The sequence below is a fragment of the Lemur catta genome, chromosome 4, assembly GCF_020740605.2.
Source record: "Lemur catta isolate mLemCat1 chromosome 4, mLemCat1.pri, whole genome shotgun sequence".
NCBI classification, from domain to species: Eukaryota; Metazoa; Chordata; class Mammalia; order Primates; family Lemuridae; genus Lemur; species Lemur catta.
Genome location: NC_059131.1, coordinates 26,536,732 through 26,558,919, shown reverse-complemented (window position 1 = coordinate 26,558,919; position 22,188 = coordinate 26,536,732). Strand labels below are relative to the sequence as shown.

Genomic DNA, 22,188 nt, shown 5'->3' with positions numbered 1-22,188 from the left:
CTAGCAACCCACGTGACGTGTAGTACAACAATGACTAGAAAGTGTTTAAGAGCACATTTTGTAGATCCCACACAGACATCTCTTCAGCTAGTTTCTGCCTGGTGAAAAATCAGTGTGAATTGGGTTATTTTAATTTTTCTGTATAATCTTCCAACTAGGTTATATCTCTTTGCGGAAAGATGTGACTTTCCTCAGTAATATATCTTTGTAGTTCTCAGTATACCTACCGTGGAGCTATGCATATATGAATGCTACTTAATGAGTTAGTAAATTACATCAAAATTACTTAAGTCACAAATAGCACTATGCGAATGTCAGAACTTTTGAGTCCTCCCTAAATCTACTCCTCTCCCTTGTAAAGGGTACTACAATTTGCTTAGATCCCAAACCTAAGAGTATTCCTCAATTTCTCTTTCCCTCACCATCCAAATCAACATGGCCTGTTAACTCTATCTCCAAATGGTATCTCCAATCCACCTACTTCTCTGCATCTCCAGTTCTCAGGCACAGGTCACCAGTGTCTGTTACTTGAACTACTGAAAAAAAAAACCCTACCGACAGACTCTGTTCCCATTCTTGCATCTTCCTGCCCACACTGGTCTTTTCTCCACCATATATATCTTTTAAAAGACAAATCAAATTGCTCACAATCCCTTCACAGCTTTCCTATGTACTCATCACAACATCCACACACCTTGGCACAATCTACAAGGCCTCCAGTGATCTGTCCCTTACCCCTCCCTCCCTCTCTCCCTACATTCTGGTCACACTGTCCCTTCTTGCTTTTTCTTGCTATTTTTCCCCCACACATTGAGCTTGGGCTTTCCTTAGAGCTTTTGCTGTTACTACCATTCCCTCTGTATGGAAATCTCAGATCATCATGAGCCCGACTCCCTTGTGCATTCAGATTTCAGACCAAGTGCCCTTCCTTCTCAGAACACTTCCCTGACATCCCTACCTGAAACAATTTCCCCAGTGAGTGAGTCTCTAGCATAGTATCCTGATTATTATTTTTCAATGCTTTTGTCACACTGTATGATATTTTCTTGTTCATTTATGTATTTACTGTCACCATTCCCCCTCTCAACATGAGCACCATGAGAGCTGTATCCTCAGCAACCACAAGAGTGCCTTGTACACATTTGGCACTTAATAAATACTTGCTGGATAAAATGAATAGATGAATGTTTTCCAGTGTGTTTTATGTTCTTCACTGAATATGGCATGGTTCCATATTTCTGATTACTTCTTGAATTTATGATGACCACTCTGAATTACAACATTTTTTTAAAAAGCCATGTACCCAAACTTGGAATCACATGCAAACTGAAAAGTCCAACGTCATTCACTGCATCATGAAAATCCACGGAAATCTTTAACTGTCAACTTTAACTATGATTGCTAAGCTAAGAGTGGCCCTTCTAGAACACCACTGTGGCAGCTGTTGAGGCTGGTGCAGTTTTTGCTAGTTTGGTCCCCTCCTCTGACCCACGGTGCATCAATTTATCTTTTGTGGTTCCTGGTACAGCATATACCAAATCACTGAAGAACAGGCAGCACAGCACAGAATTATAAGCTTTGTTAAGACCACAGGCAAGGTGGGATGCCTTGCAGGTCAGTCCCTTTATCAGATTTCTTCTTCCTTGGAAAATGCTGGCTACTCTGACAAACCACTTTGTACAAAGCTGTGGCTGTTATCCAGTATCCTCTTTCCTCTAAACTTTTGACAAAGTGATTTTATGGTGGTTATTTTAGAAAAGAAAACAGTGGGTAAAATCCAAGATTAGCTCCTTCCCTTTTAAGCAAATATAAGAAATACACAGCAACTTTTTTAATGTCCAGAAATTGCCAGTATTCTCCATAAATCTATAAATATTGAAATGCTCTGCAATGACTTCCACACATTTTTTAAATGTTATAGCTATGGCTGGAATTCATTTTCAGCATCATCCCCAAAAACACAGAAATGGGGACACATGTTTTCTCATTATGCTCTGCCAAGAATACTATTCTTCTTGCCCTATCCCCAACACCAACACTGCACACATTAATACTACAAACTGCCCAAAAGAATAATCCCTAAAAGGAGGCTTTAACTAGAACTAACTATTCACCTTCCCATAGGAGACCATCAGAAGCAAGTCTAAATTCACCAGTTCATCCATCATCACTAGATTCTTATCCCTAACTTGGCTTTGCAAAATCACCCACGCCCTGTACAATCCTCCCTCCCAAACCCTTTTGTGGGCCTCCTACAGTTGCTGGTCTGTCATTAATAAAATCCCCTCTGCCCTCATTCTCCCCTCTGGGTGTTCCTTTCACCTTCTTGCTGTCATCGAAACCTGGGTAGCCCCTGGCTGCTCTTTTTCCCTTCAAGTCCTCTCAAACGGGGATGGCTTTATCACTGGCATTCCATAAAGCCTGGGAGTGGGGCAGGTGTCCTCTTTGTTCTCATTGCCACTTTCAGATCATTCTTTTTCCCTTTACAAAATAAAACCTTGTTCACCGGAAACTTACACAGTGACATTATATCACCAGCCACATGCAGGTGTTGCGTTTATCTACAGAACTTCTGGCTCAATGTCTCTCCTCTACTACTGTTCCTTCTTGGTGTCGTCCTTATCTGCAGAGGTGACCCATCCTGGCTCAGCAATCTGACCCCCCACCTCCAGCGATCTTGCTCTTCACCCCTCCTCAGTTAACCGTATCATCCAAGGTCATTCTTAGCCCTCAGCACAACCAATAAAAATCTGATCATGAAGTATTCATTCCACAAATTCCTACTTACTTCCTTAACTATCCCCCTCTGCCCCAATAATTCTTCAATCTCACCAGGCCCTCCCCTCCACTGACCACATCACTCACTGTTTCTGTCTCCTTCCTAATGTAGATTACTTGTTTGATCACCATGAATACTCTCTTGCATAACCCTCAATCCCCGTGCCCCTCTCTTCCGTCCTACCAGACTTTTCAGGAAAACTCCCAACCCTGGCTCCTTCTCTATCTACACTGCACCTGCATCAGAACTAGAGGGAAAAAACACAATTGTGCTGGCTGGCCTCTCTTCAAACATATAACCATGAACCACCAGTAAACTGTCAGCACTAAGAGGCAACCCTATTACATTTCCCTAGTTAATTCACTCATCCTAGCCTTCGACATGTAGATTTACATTTTCCTCTCCCTCTTCAATTTTCCACACCCCTTCTTCTACCTCCATCAGATGATAACCTTGTTTTATACTTCTCTGAGAAACAGAAACAATCTCACTCCTTGCAGACTTTGCTCCTGCAATTGCCTCTCTTGCAGTATTGTCTTCTCCCCCTTTGCTAGATTCACTCTTGTCATCATTCAGTCATGCTGTAACAGCTCCCGTATTTTTTAAGCCCTTCTTGATGCTATATTCCCCTAAAACAACCACCCCAACTTTCAGTACCATTTTATCACAAGAAATCTCAAAAGAGTTCTCCCATTTCTATGACTTGCACTATCATTCTACTATCAGGTTAGAAATCCTAGAATCATTTTTGTGTGTTTTCAACCTTCCCTTATCTGCTAGCAGATACTATAGGTCCGGCCATCAAAGCGGTGTGTATCCATCTCTCCTACTTGCTATTTGCCTGCTACTACTCTACTCCAGTTTCATAGCACATCCAAGTAACTGAAACAGCTCCCCAAGGAGCCTCCTGACTGCAGTATCTCCCTCTGCCGATCCATTCTACATCCCACCAGAAGCCCAGTCTGCCTAACGTTGACTTCACCATCTTCTCTCTGCCCATAAACCTACAAGGACTTCTCACAGCCCATGTTACCAGGCTTAAGCTCCCTGTACAATGTTTAAGATATTTCACAATTTGGTCCCCTCTCGCCTCCCCATCTTTATTTCCTGTTACCCATCAACGTAAAACTCTGCTCTTTTAGACCAGTTTCCCAAGTGCCTTACATATAAGTCATGCAAATTCTCACCTCCACATTTTATTGTTTTGTCCACATTGTTCTCACTCCAGAAATCCATAATCATTCCAACTCTAAATTGTTCAGACTCTACCCCCTGTGATACCTTATCATACAATTCCATGCCATACTTTCTTGGCTCTGCACTCCTATAGCATTCCAAGTCTTCATCACTATTAATGACTTAATTATTTATAAGCATGATTTCATCACTAATTCTTTCATACATACCCAATTACAAGTGGGCTTTTTCCTTCAAAATTGTTTCTCAGAAACAGGAAATCCCTTAATACTGACTCCTTACAAGATCTCACATACTGCAGGGTGCTTTATTTTGAATAACAAAGCACTATTTGTAGAAAATACATTAGCCTTAAATGACCTCCAACTAATTCCACATTTGAATTACATAGAGGCCATCTGATGGAATAAGTTTAAAAATAGAAGGTAAAGAAATTTAATCAGATACAGTAATTATTCCTGTGGGAATGATCTCAAAATTGGAAGTTCTGGATCTCACAAACAGCCTTTTCGGAATCACTTAAAAAAAAAAATCAATAATCTCCACATTGCAAAGATCATAAATACACACCTACCTAATTAAAAACCCAATGGTGCTAATTTTACGTGAATAGATACTGGGTTTGGGGACAAAACTTCCTGTGGATAGCATCATTCAAAACCTGCTGCCCCTCAAGCAAGGTAGACAGCAGTGAAGAGGGTGTGCTCAGGGGCAGGGTGTTAAACGACCTGGAAGAGCCCTGGGTGGAGACAATAGCAGCTGGTGAGGCATTTGAAATGTCTGAATAAAACGCTGAATAGTAAGAATGGCAAAAGGTAATGATTCTAAATTGCTGTATTATTTTATTAATATATAATGTGATTTTAAATATGTATGAGTAACTTAATTAGCAAATTAAGTATTTAAATAGACATGTGACCACATCATCTATATCCCTAAGTGTTTATTTATATAAATAATTGGCAAAATGCTCTTTGGTGGTGGGCAAAGGCGTTGAGGAGCAAAAGACAACCAGACAATAGAATAAGTTAGGTAACTGACGGTATTGTCTAAAGTCACGATGTGACTGGAAGAATACTTGGCATGGGTATTCCTAGACCTGTTACTCATCAATTGTGTGGAAGTGCAGTTTCCCAGTGTTCAAATTCAAGGACAGGAGTAAATGTTATCTAAGATCATCTGCAGTTCTAAATTTTTATTTCTATTGTTTTCTACTTTATTCTTTTAATTTGACTCAGCAGCACTGGTATGTACAAAGAGAAATGTTATTTTACAGGCTATTGCAAATTTCTTCTTCATTACCATTTAATGTAACTTGGAAACACAATGCATTTCAGAAACTTTAATCCTGCTCTACTGCCCTTACAAGCTTGATTTCTAAACCTTGTGAATCCTTGGTATTCCAAACTATACTACCAAACTTTCCATCTTACAATGATATTATCTTAGAGATAAAAAGGCATATTTAAAACTATCTCATTTCCTTCCCCATTCTTTTTTTTCCCCCAAGAGGAAATTGGGGCTGAGAGAGCGCTCAGTGCTGGTAAGTGGCAGGGCTAAGACTCAAGCCAGGCCTTACCCTACGTTAATTTTGGTTGTGAGCCGTGGCCCAAGCTTTGGCTACTCCACTTGGGATTACTACAGTTATGAATCATATTTTCAAGTTCTCAATCTTTTTTCTAGGTTATATGCATGAATGCACAAAAATTACGGGCTATATTAGTTAATTTTCTTGTTACTTTTAATGGAACTCTTGACTTCTCTCCAGAGGTGAAGTGCCTAATGATCCGTCCACACACTACGTGATTCTTACCTCCCCCCTGGCAAAACCAGCCTAAACCTTCAGTCTCACTGCACAATTCTCCTGCCTCTTCTAAAGAGATACTCCTTCTTGCAGGATGAGCCGAATTTCTAATTAGCAGACTCTCCTCATGGAGCACCATCCTATGGTAAATCAAGCAGAATGGACCTGGGACAACAGAGGCTTTTTTTGAGCACGCCACTCATGAAATGATCCGCGATGCAGAGGTGACCCAGGCAGGCCGGCACAAAGTACCCTACTCACACGACCACAGCACTGTCATTCCATGGCTTCCAGGAAACATGCACAACAATACATCAGCACCTGGTAAACTCTGTGCATTTTTAGATGGGATTATAAAAGCTACCAATATCTGTAAGTGTGTCTTTCCCTTTTCAAGCTCAAATACTTTTGTTGTTCACAGTCACACGATGCTAAGGCTTATGACTGGACAGTTAACCAAAATCAGGGCTTACCTTCAATCCTCTTTAAAGCTGAAAGGCACATATCCTTCCTTGGAAACTCAAACGGATTGCTGCAGGTTCGAATGGTGTCACATTCGCATTTCCCATTGATTATATTGCAGCCAGAAATAAGGTTTTCATTGCATGGTTCAAAACCAAGCAGTTGGTCGTCATCCCAGTTCTCATCTGTAAAACAATTGACAACCAGATAACGTTCACTTGCAGCTTCCCTCAAAGGCCTGTTTGAGAGCGAAAAGGCATGGATGGGGATGTCAGGATTAACATCCCATTTTGATACCTCAATTTGCGAAAGGCAGTTTGACTGAAATTTTACAAATGAACAAAACCCAGCCTCTTCCTAATAACTAAGACGACAGAAATACAGCCATACATGTAGACATTAACAGCTATATATACAAATGTTTGTGATCAAAACCACTACTTATGGTGTTCTTACAACAATTGAGATGATGCCTTTAAAATTTTTAATATTAAACAAAGATCCCTGGATTTTTTTTATTTCAGATTATAAGGGTACAAATGTTTTGCTTACATGGATTGCTTTTGTACCGATTGAGTCAAAGTGTGCCCATTACCCCGATATTGTACCTGTTAGGAATGATTTCACCCATCCCCTCTGCCCGCTCCCACTTGCTTGATTTCTGTTGAGTTTTACTTCCATGTGTGCACATGAGTGCTGATCGGTTAGTTCCAATTTAATAGTGACTACATGTGGTGCTTGTTTTTCCATTCTTTAAATATTTCACTTAGGAGAATGGTCTCCAGTTCCATCCAGATTGTTGCAAAAGGTATTAATTCGTTTTTTTTTTCATGGCTGAGTAGTACTGCACGGTATACATATAACCACATTTTATTAATCCACTCATGAATTGATGGGCACTTGGGTTGATTCCACATCTTTGTGACTGTGAATTGTGCTGCAATAAACATTCTAATGCAGGGTTCTTTTTGATGAAATGACTTTTTTTCCTTTGGGTAAATACCCAGTAGTGGGACTGCTAGGTCAAATGGTAGGTCTACTTTTAGTTCTTTGAGCAATGTCCATACTATTTTCCCTAGAGGCTGCACTAGTTTGCAGCCCCACCAACAGTGTATAAGTGTTCCTATCTCTCCACATCCAAGCCAGCATCTATAGTGGATTTTTCTATGTTCGGTAAAACTACAGTCACATTTGTCAATCTATAAAATTAGTCCCCAGAAAGCTAATTTTTTACTCTATCAGTAGAGATGAACTTCAGGTTTAAAACAGCTCTTCAACTTAATACATCAAGGCAGCTAATACACATCAAAAATCAGACACCACCGAAAGAGTCAAGAATGAGACACAATGGAGAAAGATCCTTTCCAATGCATTTCAAGACAGACTGCTAGTGTCCACCACTGTCTACCCAAAGCCAGAAATGACAACAAAACTAAGGGCTACAGGCTAGTGAGAGGCTGAGGTAACTGAATCCTGAAGCTGAGATCAAATCAGGCCCTGGTCATGAAACAGAGAAGCTATACTAAATAAAGCAGATTTTAAGACCAGCTTTCATGGGACTCAGCTAAAAAAAAAAAAAAAAAAAAAAAAAAAAATCAACAAATACAACAGAACCACTGGCAGGCTCAATTCTCAATAATATTCCTCATAGTTGAAAAACCTCTTCTAGGAATCCTTGGGACATTAGATGGGTTTTCCTCCCTCTTAACATTATCTTTAACAGATACTTTATCTACCTGAACTGGGTACTGACTGTTAAATAGTAAACATGTTTCTGATAACCATATCTGAAGAGGATTTTTGAAAGTGCTTGAATTTAAGAAACCTTAAACCTGTTGCTCAAACTAAGGTAGGTATAAATGCCATCTTAAGAATGTGTTTTCATAGAAGACAGTGTAAATACACGGCTCTGATTTTTAAAGGACTTTTACTTTTGGTATCATCACTTAGTGCATAAATTAGCAAAAGTCTAGTCTCCCTCATGGAAATAAATAATTTTTGTGTCAAGGGGTCTTCAGAAGAATATCAGTTACCAATATAAAGAGCTTCAGGGCAATTCTTTGAAAAAGGAGAACAGAAAACCTCCTCCTGTGTTTTCATTTCAGGAGATCAGGCTCACTTATTTGATCAAAGCCTCAGCTCTTAATAAAATGATTATCTTTTGAATTCTAAGCTTAAACAGAAATGCAATTTGTGCCTTAAAATTTGTTTTCCTATTTAGCCTATATTTGGTCCTCAGAAATAACATGTATGTAACATACATACACACAAAGGTACATTTGTATTATTCAAGCCAACAGTGAAATTGCTCAGGTAGTCTGAAAGGAAAACCAGGAAAGAATATCACATTGAAACAATTCAACACGGGGAAAATAGGCAATACTTACCTTCAGTTATAAAATGTAACAAAATGGGCACCTAAATGATTTCTTATCTCTATGTTTAATTGCTAATATGCTAGCAGTACTACAGTTCAGGGAAATTTGCCACGAAGCAATTTTTGTGACTTTATATGCAAATTTGTAACTCAAAGATTGTTCAACCTTAGGAATTTAAAAACACAAGAAATTCGAGTAACATTTGAACCACCGAAAAAGTACCCATATTTCTCTTCTCTTCTTCCTATTTTTGTGTGGAAATCTTTATTACTGCTTCTGTAAATATGTACAGTTACTGTATAACCAAATTGAGTTGATTCTACCACAAAATTTTTACACGATAAACATACCCAGCCTTCATTATAATTGGAACTCCCTTAAGATGTCACTCTCCTGAACTACCAAAATGTCCTCTAAGCTGGCTCCCTGCCACTATTCTCTCGTCCCCCTGCTTCATTCCCCACACTGTCAACAAAATCATCTTCCTCAAAAACCAAACCTGCTCAGTGGCTGGCTCTTGCCAACAAGAAGAAGTCCAAACTTATTGTCAAATAGAAGGTTCTTCATGACAGGGCTTGTACCTACTTCTGTAGACTCATCTTTCACCAGCCCCTCTCACATCCTAATGCTCCACGCACACCTAGGTTGTCACTGCAAACCTGTAATAATTGCTTCCACGCTTTGCTCATGGAGTATCATCTGCCTAGAACACCTCTTTCTCTTCTTCCTCTTTAACTCCTATTCGTCCTTCAAGACCTAGTTCAAATGTCACCTCTTTTGAGAAGTCTCCAGTTGCCTCAGGAGAATGACCTGTTCCAGCCTTCACGTTCCCACAAACATCGCACAGACCTGTTGTTCCCCACTGTAGTGGTTTTACGTAAATCAGAGGCTTCCCTAATAGACCCAGGGTCCTCGCAGGCAGGAGCCGGGTCTTACCCAACCTTGGAATTCTCTTAACCCCAACACTTTGTAATACAGTGTTCAATAACCATATGTATATTTCTCTTATGGAACATTATACTTTAAAATAATTTAACAGAAAATCAACAAGGATTGAAAGCAAAAATTTAATGAGGGTTGATTACAGAAATTGAATCTTGATATGTATATTGGATGTCAATGGTACAGTCAATACAATTGTCTTGGGGTTTTTTTTTTTTTTAAATAAAAAGTGCCTTATTAAAAAATGTATGTCTAGTGTGTGTATATATATAAAACATCAAGGAACTGTTTCAAGGGAATACAAAGAACATGGTGATACAAATCTTATTGTAAAACTATCATTAAAGTATTATATGACGCACACATTTCAAAGAAATGCTTGGACATACTGGTACACTTCTCACTAAGCATCATCTATCATTAGTCTCTTTGCCACTTCAGCCCTAAGACTTCAACCTCTTATCACCTGGCTGGTATCAACCTTCCCCCCAAGAAGCCCATCTCAGAGCCAATTTTGTTTTCACTGCCAGATGTTCTTCTCTGCCTCCTCACAGGAAGACTGTTTCCTGCACAATGTGGAATCAGAGCTAAAAGGCTCTTGCTGATCTCCCTGGCTCCTGACTGCCCCTGAAGATGCACAGGTAAGGCTGACCATTCCCTCAGGAAACGCCACAGCCACCACGTCCAGTCAGGAGGCATCTCTGACTCTAGAGCCAGCAATGTCTTATGTGCTTTGCTTTTCTTTTTTCAGACTAAACCCTTTTGGTTCTCTGTCCCCTCCTAATCAATACTTTGTTTTTCTTCTTGGCAAATTAGTTTCCCTAGCAACCAGCATTTCATAGGATCAAGTACAACATGCTTCTGAGACAAATGCTTTTATGGTTTTCTATTACAGAACATTATAGTTTAAAATAACTTAACAGAAAATCAACAAGGACTGAAAGCAAAAATTTAATGAGGTCTGATTATAGAAATTGAATCTGAGCAAATCTGAGCCCAACAGTGCTGCTGACAGCACTTGGCAAATTACGTTTTTAAATCTCTCTTTTCCTAAGTAAATCCATATACACAGCCCAAAGATCAAGATTCTGGTTCTCCGACATATTAATAGTTCCTGGCTTTCCCTTAGACTGGTCAGGAAAAAAAAAGAAAAAAAAGAGTTAAAAACATGGGTACTGGCCTTTAACTATTTATATCAAATAGGGTTTTTATTCCTGGTACTCTAAATTTGACACGATATAGTTTCCTAGCTTGAAAGGTCAGGGCAAATGAGGTACCCTCTGCAAATGTATTTTTAAGTTCATAACTTCTGAAAGACATCAAATCAGGATATTAGATAAGTTATTTTCTCTAACTATAAAATGGGAGAAATCTAATGATTTCATGAATGACTTCAAACTCATACATGTTCAAATACGTCTAATATTAGATATTACAGTGAAGACTCAGGTGTATCTAACTGCTAACCCAACATCTACACTTGGATGTTTCGAAGACTTCTCAAAATATAATGCTATAATGCTCTTCCTCAAGACAACCACTGTATTTTTGTATGCGGCAAAATTGGTTTATTTCCCATCTCATCCCACAGAATAAGATGTGTAATCAAGGTATGAAATATAATAAAATTAATAATTTGTACAGCTTCAATCAAGAGCATTCTTAAGGGAAACTGATTTTATTGTTTATTCAATTCTTTATTATTTACTTTACTGCAAGGGCATGGCAATGAATACCATGACTTATTAGCACAGTTTGGTGCCAAAGCCTCTATTCATACTAAGGTGTCAGCAGTTTTACATACCATTGTTTTTGCACCACTGGCGCAAAGGTGAAACAGAAAAAAAAGCAAATAAAATTTTAATATTATTATGGAAATAGTTTTGTCCTCATATACCACCTGAAAAGGGCCCAGAGGTCTGCAGCCCACACTTTTTTTGAGAAGTGCTGTTCTAAAGGGTGTGTCCTGCTGGTACACCTGGGCCAAGGCAGCCCAGGATCCAGGTCCAAGAAATAACAAAGAACACAGGATGCCTCTCCTACCACCACTGAACCATAAAAAATGCACATTTCTTTAATGTGATTTAGCTCATACGAAACAGGTAAATAGGAAAAGGGTGTCAGTATAATGCAGAAGTTCTGTTGGTTCCTATGTGATTTTTCCCAACCCATTAATGTTATGAAAACAATCAAGAGCAAGTTTTCTCACAGTCAAAGGAAAAGTCTTAGCAGTATATGAAGACCTAAAGAAAAGGCCAGTAATCTTTCAAATTCCTTCCTTTAGTGCCAAAAATGCCTGCTCTAGTGGCTGAAATTTCCATTACACTAAACTACCCGGGGAGGTTGCAAGTACAAATGAAAAAGCTAGAGACCTCTCCTCTCACCCCCATATTTAAAAAAACATAACATGATGAAGAAACTACTTCCGGATCTTATGTTTGACTCTGATGATGCTGGTCTCCATTAGAAGTGAATGTCTTCATGGCCCCATGCCCTGAAAGGAGGCAGAGCAAGCTTCACAGTATGTAAGGCTGCAAAGGATGGGCTGCCACAGGTGCAAATGCCAGGGGTGGCTTACCTGGGTCAGTCTTTTTATTTGGGTTCTTAGTGTTTATATTTAACCTCACGAGCACAGTTCCATAGATTTTGAGTGACCTCCCCCCAACCCTATTTTTCCCAACAGGTCTCTTACTTTTAGTGTAGTGAATGATTTTGCAGAGTATGAGTAGTTCGTTTTTCAAGAGCAAATGTGTTGCCAAAGCAGAAATCACCTGTACTTCCAACAGCCACGTTCAGTCTTGCCCTGGACTTAGTCTTTCTGCTCCACAAAGTATCTTCCAGTATTCTTGGTGATGCCTAAAATTCCTTTCTTCTACATTTGATATAAGAGATTTTCAATGCAAAGAATAGTTAGAAAGAAGTTTCCAACCTGAGGGTGGGAAAGGGGGTGCTGAGGAAAAGGAAGTGACTGACGAAGAGGCTTCTTACGAGCTGTGGGGAGACACACACAACTCCAGATCTGTGAAGAAGCAGCTCCAGGGAACACACCCCTCTGTGCTCAGGAGCTACAGGAACCAGCTGTGGAAACACAAGCCTGAGTAGTCCTGGACCCAAACTCTTCAGCCTTCAACATATCTTTCCATCTGCTTGCTGGTGTCTGAAATTCCACTAACACGGAATAAGACGTTTCAGGTACGTGCACACTTACTGGACAAAGTGCTGCGTGTCAGTCAGAAACCTCTGCCCTCCTGAAGGTGGAAGGCATTTGTGTCCTCAGAGCCTTACCTTTCCTTCCTCGTATCTGCTTAGGTTAATGGCGTTTACTCCAAATCAACAGATAGTTGCACCCCATTATGTGGCAATCCACTTACCAGAAATATGCTATAGCAGATATTAAAAAGCAAGAAATGAATTCATGGTACACACTCAGAGGCTCACAGTAATGGAATTCTGCTGGCAGAGGAGAAGCTTCTGGGAATATATATCAAATTAATTCTCCAGCTGTTCACATATCCCTGTGGCTACAGGAAGATGCAAATAGCTAATACTGGCATCTCTTTTCATACCAGCCTAGAAACTCCAGTGTAATGTAAAATTGCTGCTCTTAACTCCCCCTGCTCCTGTCTGGCTGCTATCAGGTATTCGGTTCTGCTCGAGGAGGAGGAATCTAATACAGTCAGCTTTCATTCTCTCTCCTTCGAGCTTAAGGCCAGTGTTCCCAAAGCTGGTGCTCTCGTCTCCCTCTCCTCCTTGCACTGTAATCAGTGTAAAGCAGAAAGGGCAAATTTATGGTTATCAGTAGAAATGATTCATGTTACAAAAATTTGTTTTACAGGCATTTCCACAAAGTGACATTATGTTAGGCATATGTAACTATATACCAGAGTGGACAAAGCCTGAGTTTCTAAAACAATGGAAACACTAAAGTATGCACACAACTATTTGTTGAAGACTAACTCTCAAACTAATCCCAACTTCTAAATGTATAACAAACAAGAATATTGATTTGTATTATGTCCAAGTGAAGAATTCACTGAAAAACCAGCAGTACTGAACCAATTTTCTAAGTCAACTTACAGTAAAACATGTATTAATGATAAGCATATGTTCTATCGCTGTGCTTTTCATCGGACACCTCCGCAATACAACTAATAGAGGAGGACCAGAGACGAACTATAGAACGTAAATTCATTCATTCATCCATCCTTCCATTCAATCATTGATTCCTCAAACAGATACTGGGATTTATTACGCACCAAAAACTGAGCAAGGTGCTAAGGACTTATGATGCTAAGAAAGAGGAGTTTACAGTACTACGTTCCACCATGCTAATCAAAATCATACCAAGTATGTGAATAAAATGTTCCTAGGACTTCTGAAAACCAAAGGACAGAGTTAAATAAGGGAAGGGTAATTTCCTTTCTGATAGCAGGAAGCTAGTGGGGAACTGGGAGGTATTTAAGAGAAGATAGGCAGTGTCTCTAGAACCAAGGATTTCATGAAACAAGAAGAGATGAGGGCAGGAGAGATTGGGGCTATAGAACACAACTCTATTTCACAATTCTGCCTAAACTAGGCAATACCTTAAACTGCATATGGGAAAAGCAGACAGCCCAGAGGTGGGGTGGTATAATGAGAGGGTCCTGGCCCAAGAGACCACAACCTCAGCTCTCTGTCACTGGCTCACAGGGGGACCCTGAACAGGGGATTTAGCTTTCCAGGCTCCAATTTTCTACTTAGTAAAAGGAGGTGAAAATGGATAATTCATGAGGTCCCTTTAGACTTTACACTCATGTTTCTTTGATTCTGGCATCTTTGTTGAAATTGTATAATGCTAACAATTTACTGGAAACAGTGCCAGAGAATCACAGGCCTATGGTGGTCATTAATTTAAATTTAAAATAGTTTCTCATTATCAGACCAGTTTGAGGATTTGAAAACAGAGTCACTATGCATATGCATGGTAAGGCGAACCAACAGTGCTTTTAATATAATAAATATCACTTTCTAGGACCTTTCTAGCACCTCCATTCTTAGAGGATTCACTAGCTGAGGTCTCAGTAAATCTGATTTTATAAAATAGGACTGACACCTGTTGAAACCTCTGTCATTATACAATTATCTATACTTCCATATATATTTAGAAATTTCTAGAAGTTTTTTTTAAATGGGAGGGGCTTACAGGAAAATTTACCAAATACTTACAAATGAAGAATGGAAGTGCCACATGTCCACACTGATGGGACACAGTTAAGGCAGTTTAAAGGGAAATTTCACAGGATGTAAGAAAAGGTAAAAACAAAAAACAAATGAGCCTTAGCTCAACTGAAGCATTCAAATGACTAAATTGGAAAAAGAGCAACAGAGCAAGTCCAAAGAAACCAGAAGAATGGAAATAATGAATATATGGAGAAAGTAAAAGCAACAAAGGTGGTAACAAAAAACTGGTTCTTCAAAAAGGTTATTAAGATCTCTCATAAATGGCTTAAGATTAACAATCACAAACAGCATGTTAACTCATCCAGGCAGTTTGGTATATAAACATATTTTTTCAGTTTCTCTTTTGAATCAGTGGTTTTAAAAGGAAGTTACTCAAAGTCAGACATTAAATGGTTACATTTCTGAAATTATTTAAAACAATCAAGACAGGTACTTGAATGTCCATTTAAATTTTTTTTCTAGCTGCAATGAGTTGGACTGCATTCTGTGGCACAGAACTTAACTCCCTCACATTTCCTCTGCTTTGACAGCAGATCCTAATGGTTTTAAAGGGAAATCTCAGGTCTTCTCCCATGCAGCGCTGGACCAGCCTTCTAATTCAGGCACATGCCGCTGTTAAGCAGTACAGCTGTCTCTGAATTTGAATGTCCATTAAAACATGGAATGCTATGTTTTATCTGGCTCCAAAGAATATCAGTTTTCAGTTATCAAATGTACTGCTGCTTACAAATTAATAAATCTAGGGTAAAGAAAAAATTATCTTGCAGAAGCATCTAATTATTTCCAATTTCACCTCTTCATCAAGATACTTGTAAAAGCCACCTGTGGATTAAGCCAGGTCATTCATTAGCTATCCCTTACAGACCTGGTTCAGTGTTTTATCCATCTACAGAGGTGCTTTAATGTAAACAGCACTCAGCGAGGGGTGTTATGAGAGGATCCCCATCAAACTTCTTAAGGATATGGAGTTGCAAATCAACAGTCTACAAGATAAAGTCCAACATGTAGTCATCTGAGTCCTTGGCTTGGAACATAAAGCCTGTTTCGATTTAATCCCAACCTACTTCTTCAACCTCATCTCCTCCACGCTGCCCCCTTCCTCTAGCAATACTTAGGGACTACATGTTCCTATATGACCCGTGTTGTTTCATGACTCCACGGCTTTGCACAAGCAGTTCTCTCCGCCTAGAAAGCTTCTTCCCTTCATCTGCTTTGAAAACTCCTCTTCAGTCTTTAATGCTTTCTCCAGGTTTCATCTACTTTATAGGGACTGAATTAAGCATTATTTTCTCTATAGGACATCAATTGTATATCTGTTAAAATTATTCCACTTACAGCAGTAATGAAATTGCTCATCTGATCTCCTCCACCAGAAAGTACATTTTGGAAGCCAAGGATCTAGTTTTACTCTTCATCACTGAGCTATTATAGGGCTTAGCAAATAGTAGCTTAGCAAAATAAATATCTGCCAAAGAAATAAATAAGGATAGGGAAGATGACGACAAGAGGACTTGAATTTAAACAAAGCAATGTGAATCTTTAAGTGCCAAACTTTTTCTGGAAAGTGAGTTTGGTGGCAGGGGAAGAAAGTCAATTATTTAGAAATAACTGAGAAACATCTTTGGATCTCCGTCTTCTTACTCGTGAAATATTAATACTCAAGTTTTCTTTTAACCTCAATATTGTATTAACCAGCATTTCCACCTATCAATATTTATGACATGTCAAACAAGTGAATGAATATAATATGCCTCAACCATGTTAGATAAATAAATGATAACTTAAATAATAAACTCTTTTATCTTCCTTTCTACCACTTCTGTATATCATGACAATAATTAGATAATGTGACACAAGTTAATGCTTCTTGCCAGAAAAGTTACTTGTGGACATGAATAATGCACAGTACCATTTTATAAATATTAATATATGTTCGAACCTAAAGTATGTTTAGTCAAACAACCAAGAACAAACCCGAAGACCAGGTACAGGAATTGCACTCATTCAAAAGTGCCAACCACTACAGTGAAAAGAAATGTGACCAGAACTTCAAATAAGAACAATTAAATAAACACGGTGTTCTGAAAATAAGTACTTTTGAAAGATAAAAATTTTTCATTATACTAGCTGAACAATTAGCACAGATGATAAAGCACATTATCACCCCCAAGACGAATCTTCTGATAAGAGCTAATGCTTACTGAGCACTTTCTATGTGCTAGAGACTGGAAAAAGCACTCGCCATGGAGTAACCCATTTCAGTGAGGAGGGAAACTGATCAACCCAGGTCTAAATTCCATAGAGACGACCATCAGGCAGGTGATGTGAGGAAGTGAAGAAACAAGGAAGTCGGGTGGTCAGGGAAGTGGTGAGATTTCAAGTTCAAGTGAACTCAGAAGACCTAAGCATCAGAGAAACGAAGGGCAGGAATACTCCTAATTTTCCCATCTCACTCTAGAGGAATGCATCTCCACCGAGCACAGCCTACAGACTTACTGCTGACAGTCACTTAACCACAGGGAAAGGCTGAGGCCTCTCTAAGACACCTTGTAGCCAAGACAAACAGAGTGGCAGGAGCACCTTTGGAACCATCAGGAAAACAGAAAACCCAATCGTATAAACATGATCTCAACTATTCCATCATCCAGGAAACAAGGGTTTCTTTGTTAAGGCAAACAATGCCTTTATATATAGCAATACTTCTGAGGAGCAAATAATGATTTTTAAAAGGTGTAATGATCTGTAAGTAGCATTACAGAATCTTTTCAGGGTAATAACTTTGTGAAATCAGTTAGCAAATGTTTTGCAAGGATTGTTTTCACAAATCAACTTGAGGACTGTTATAAACTTTACCTTAACAATTTATCTGAATTCTTCAAAGTAAACCAAGTGGAAGGTGATAAGTGAGTGATATAATTCCAATGATTGTATTTCTAACTGATCCTTACCATTAATTCTAGTACTGCTCTAGAAAGAAATATCTTCCCTAAATATCTTGCCTAAAAACCCAAACCTCTGATGTTTTTTGGTGAAGCAAGTTTATTTCTATGCTTAAATGTTATTTATTCCTACCTACTCCAAGAATCTAGTCTGGGCAACAAAGTGCAATTTGCCTGCAATATTCAATGAACACTGTTGCATGTGCACAGTCTGTATTTCACTTTCCTACTGATACCCAGTTTTGTCTTTAGTGAAAGTTTGATATATACATCCAGATCTTTTTTCTTAAAACATCACTAAGATCCACACCGACTGCTACAGGTGTATGTGGGCAACAGTGCTATAAATTAGAAATGAGAACCAGAGAATCAACTGTGGCCTCTTAAACAACCTCAGCAGCACAGGGCCTGATACACTGACTTTGAAGGCATCAGTCCCCCAAAATTCATCCTAAAACTCTCCAGAAAGAAACAAATGTAGATTAGGGGACAATAAAAAGCAGGGCTCTTGCCTTAAGGTGAGTCAAGAAATGAATGTTAACATCTGAGAAGATCTGTGATTTATACACCAATGGTTTAATCCCTAAGATTCATGCGAAATAGACCATACAGATAAATATAACAAGAACACAGAAAGATTAAAAAATCTTAAGAACATGTTTGAAAAACATATTTGCACATTTCTCACAAAATTAGAGTTTCCTTTTTGTACTATCTTAACCTCTAAACTTAACAGATGACAACATAAAACATACCTAGAAATCTCTCTGGCCTGTAGGGTCAAGTCCGACCCCTCACACTGATAAATGAGGCCACTGCCTGGCCCTGACTGATGTTCCAGTTGCTTCCCACTGTGCAGCCAGCACCTCTCCCCTTCCCAGGCCACAGAAGCCTTGGGGGCTTTGGCACTTGTGTCCCTTGCCTGGAACGCCATCCCCCAGGTTTGGGCAGGGTTCACTCCCACACTCCTTCAGGTCTACAACTGAACTCTACTTTCCCAAGATACTTTGACCATTGTATTTAAAACTGTGAACCAGACACCACCTCTGCAGCCCCTGAACCATTTCTCAGCTTTATTTTTCTCCACAGTACTTATCTCCTCTGGAAGCTGTATGTTTTCCTTACTAATTTTATTTTGTCTCTTTCCCAAAAAGCTCCAGGTTGGTAGGGCCGGGCCCACACTAGATCCTCCATACAGATTTACTGAATCAATCAATTCCCTGAGTACTCTGAGCATTTGCACTTCAGTGGACCTTTGCTGATTTCATTTCCTCTACTTAGAAATGCTCTTTCTCCTGTCCACCTAGAAAGCCGTACCCGGCTTAAATGTCTTTTCTTCAAAGAAGCTTATTTCTATATTCTCCACCCACCTACCACACTTCACTTATCCTAAAATGCTACAGAGCTTCTTAGGAGCAGAAACTGCCTCCTACGTTTCCATACCCACTCCATACTGAGCTGAGTAGATGGTACACAGGGAGCCCTAATACTCACTTGCTGAAGGAGTAAACAAATGGTAAACCTGACTAGGCAACCATTCTAAGATGTAACATTAATACCACACGGGAAAAAAAGCAGCAGCTTTAAAAATATTCTGTGTGTATTTGTTTAATTTTGTTTCAAGTTTGTTTAATATCTTCACTACTTAGGCATTCTTATTTAATATCTTTTTGAAATGGTTGAGATACAAAAAAAAAAAAAAAGAAAAGAAACATTATGGTAATTTAGACCTTCCAGGGACTAAGAAACAGGTAACTTTCAGATATTAAAATATAATAGTGTCAAAGTTAAAGAAAAAATTTATATATTTCTACATTTCAAATTAAAACACAGGCATGCATAAACATACACATAGAATTACAAATTTGCTTCCAAAAGGAAATGTAAATAAACGTGTGAATCACTCTGTCCTTTTTTTTCCACATGCTACAGCAATATGTATTCCCAAATGCAGTTAAGTAGGTGTATTTCTCAAGATCATGATTCTACAATGTTATGCTATTTGAAGTTTTTTTTGTTTTTTTAAAGAGAGGTGGTCTCTCTCTGTTACCCAGGCTGGAAGTACAGTGACATGATCATAACTCACTGTAGCCTCAAACTCCTGGGCTCAAGGGATCCTCCCATCTCAGCCTCCCAAGTAGCTAGGCTATAGGTACACACCACCACAGCCAGCTAACTTAAAAAAATTTTTTTTTTTTGAGTAGAGACAGGGTCTCATTTTGTTGCCCAGGCTGGGCTCAAACTCCTGGCCTCAAGCGATCCTTCTGCCTTGGCCTCCCAAAGCACGTGGATTACAGGTGTTAGCCATCACACCTGGCTTAAAGTTGGTTTTTATAGTGTAAAATAAGTCATAGGAAAACTGTCCAAACAAGAAAACTCACAATTCGTCAAAACACATCTAATTATTGTCTATTTTATTAGGTTTAATATGTATTTCAAGAACTAATAGTTTTTAGGACATAAAAAGAAATGCCAAATGCAGAAAATTCACAATGTCCTGATCAAATCTATATCTTATTTAATAATAATCACCAGCTTTCAATGGATTACAATATGTAGCTTGAAATTTATATATTTACAAGCACTTAAAGTATGCTTTAATAATACAGTTGTCGTGAACTTCCAAACTTATGGAAGACTGCTACGTTCTCAGGGCAGACCAGAGATGCACACCTTGAGTAGGGGAGACCCTGGCCTGCTCCGCTGCTGCGCTGCCTGCAACACCCCAGTGGGCCTCACCTGGAGGCCTTGGTATCAGTCAGGAGGAAGGGGTGCTGCATACCTGGGTTTGTAGGCCCAATGAATTAGTGCAATAACCAAGACATTTCTAGTTAGCACCAGGGCCACTATTCTCAGGGCTTCATACAATGTCCTGTGAGAAGAGAGGAAAGGAGGTTAGCACCCTTGTTTCAGACAGAATGTGGTATGACCATGGAGCACTAATTATCGTTCGAGGCAACCCTGGGCACAGGAAGAGTGAATTTACTCAGCACAGAGAAATTCCAGTTGCAAAGGAAGCCCAATCCCTTCAGGTATGGTGGCAGTTAGGATTTCTCTCCTCTTAAACAGGTGTTTCAGAAACAGACCCTGACCATAGTTTCTATTCCTTTCCTAAGAGCATGGAATTTAAAATTAACTATCCCCAATGAAAAGCTGGCTTGCCATCACGTGCAGTTTGGAAACAGCATGATCTGGTAGTGATTCCACAAGGGTTTGCATGAGGCGGTTCCAAGCCCTGGCTCTGCATCCTGGTTATGCAAAAGGCTTTAAACGGGGAGGAAGTTGAGGATACAAGGATCTCTTATCCTGGAGAGGAGCAAAGAGCTGGAGGGAACAGCATCCCCTTCACTAACCCCAAGGACTATCTTTGTCAAGGCTGAGCACATTTTAAGAAATGGAGTCTCCAAATGGGGTCTGCTTTACTCTAGAACAAAAATGGAGTGGAAGTTTCTTTAGCAGGGTCTTTCCCACCTTCTAATGTATTTGGTTTTTAAGGTGAAAAATATCTCTAACCCATACAGTCACTGGACATCCCTTCTCCTCATCCAACACCTTCCTCCTGCCCTACTATGAGTTCCTCTGCGCTCTGGTCTGCTCCTCCTGCTTCCTACCAGATCTTTTCCTCCTCACCCCAACTGCTCCGGCAGTTCACTTTCCTGAACCCAGCTCTGCCAGAGGAAACCTGCCTGTTCCCTGGCTGCCAGCCCAGCCTCCACTGTGCGGGAGCTGAGTGGCTACTGGAGGGGTCACGCTGCCCAGCATTCCTTTCCCTCCATCCCACCTCAAGGCCATGGGGCACTCCTTCCCCCCCTCTCCTGAGTCCTTCCTGTTTCCCAGGCCAGGTCCATCCAGGACACTCAACTGCCAGGGGTCAGAGTGCCACATTCCAGTGGCTTCACACCACCAAGGCGAGGGCTCTGGATTCCTGCGTGGGGGGTGGGGCGGGGCCAAGGAGTCGGGCAGGGAGGGAAAAGTCCAGCAGAGGCTGCTTCAGCCACTGTGCTCTGCAGTCTGGGACAAAGTCATGGAGCAGGGAGGGCAACCGCCCAAGAGTTCCTCCAGAGTGGGCAAGAAGCAGCTCCTCTACCTCTCTGGGTTAGGAAGGAAGAAGAGGCCGTAACTGCAGATGTGGTAGAAGTTTTAAAAATAATGAGAATACAATGAGCTGCTATGGGCCAGGGTTCCTTAATCTGTCCAACAAGGAGACTGGCCTACAGACACTTTTCTGAGGAACCTTCCAACGCCATAATTCTCTGACTTCTGTCGTAGCAACAGTCTTCTGACCTCTATCATTTTCAAAGTCTGATGTCTTTCTGGCTAACAAATAGAATGCCACTTTCACTCAGAAGGCAGCCAAACTCCTTTAACCTCCCAAAGCAAATTCTCCTCTTACTATATTGAATTTCTTTCCCTCTCAGACTTAGCGTTACCTGGACTTTCTTGGTGTCTTTCTTTTGATCACTTTCT

General features: G+C 39.9%; 1 protein-coding gene across 4 annotated transcripts in view; it reads right to left on the bottom strand.

Moving 5' to 3' along the window:
- The window catches only part of CRIM1 (cysteine rich transmembrane BMP regulator 1), a 188,463-nt gene that overhangs the window by 142,329 nt on the left and 23,946 nt on the right, over positions 1-22,188 (bottom strand). For 3 of the 4 annotated variants that reach the window (XM_045549370.1, XM_045549372.1, XM_045549373.1), the window contains exon 2: positions 6,254-6,427. The exons of the other annotated variant lie outside the window; for it this stretch is intronic. In XM_045549370.1, the coding sequence (XP_045405326.1) occupies positions 6,254-6,427 (174 nt within the window). The remainder of the gene's footprint in view (positions 1-6,253; positions 6,428-22,188) is intronic. 4 annotated transcript variants of the gene reach the window in all.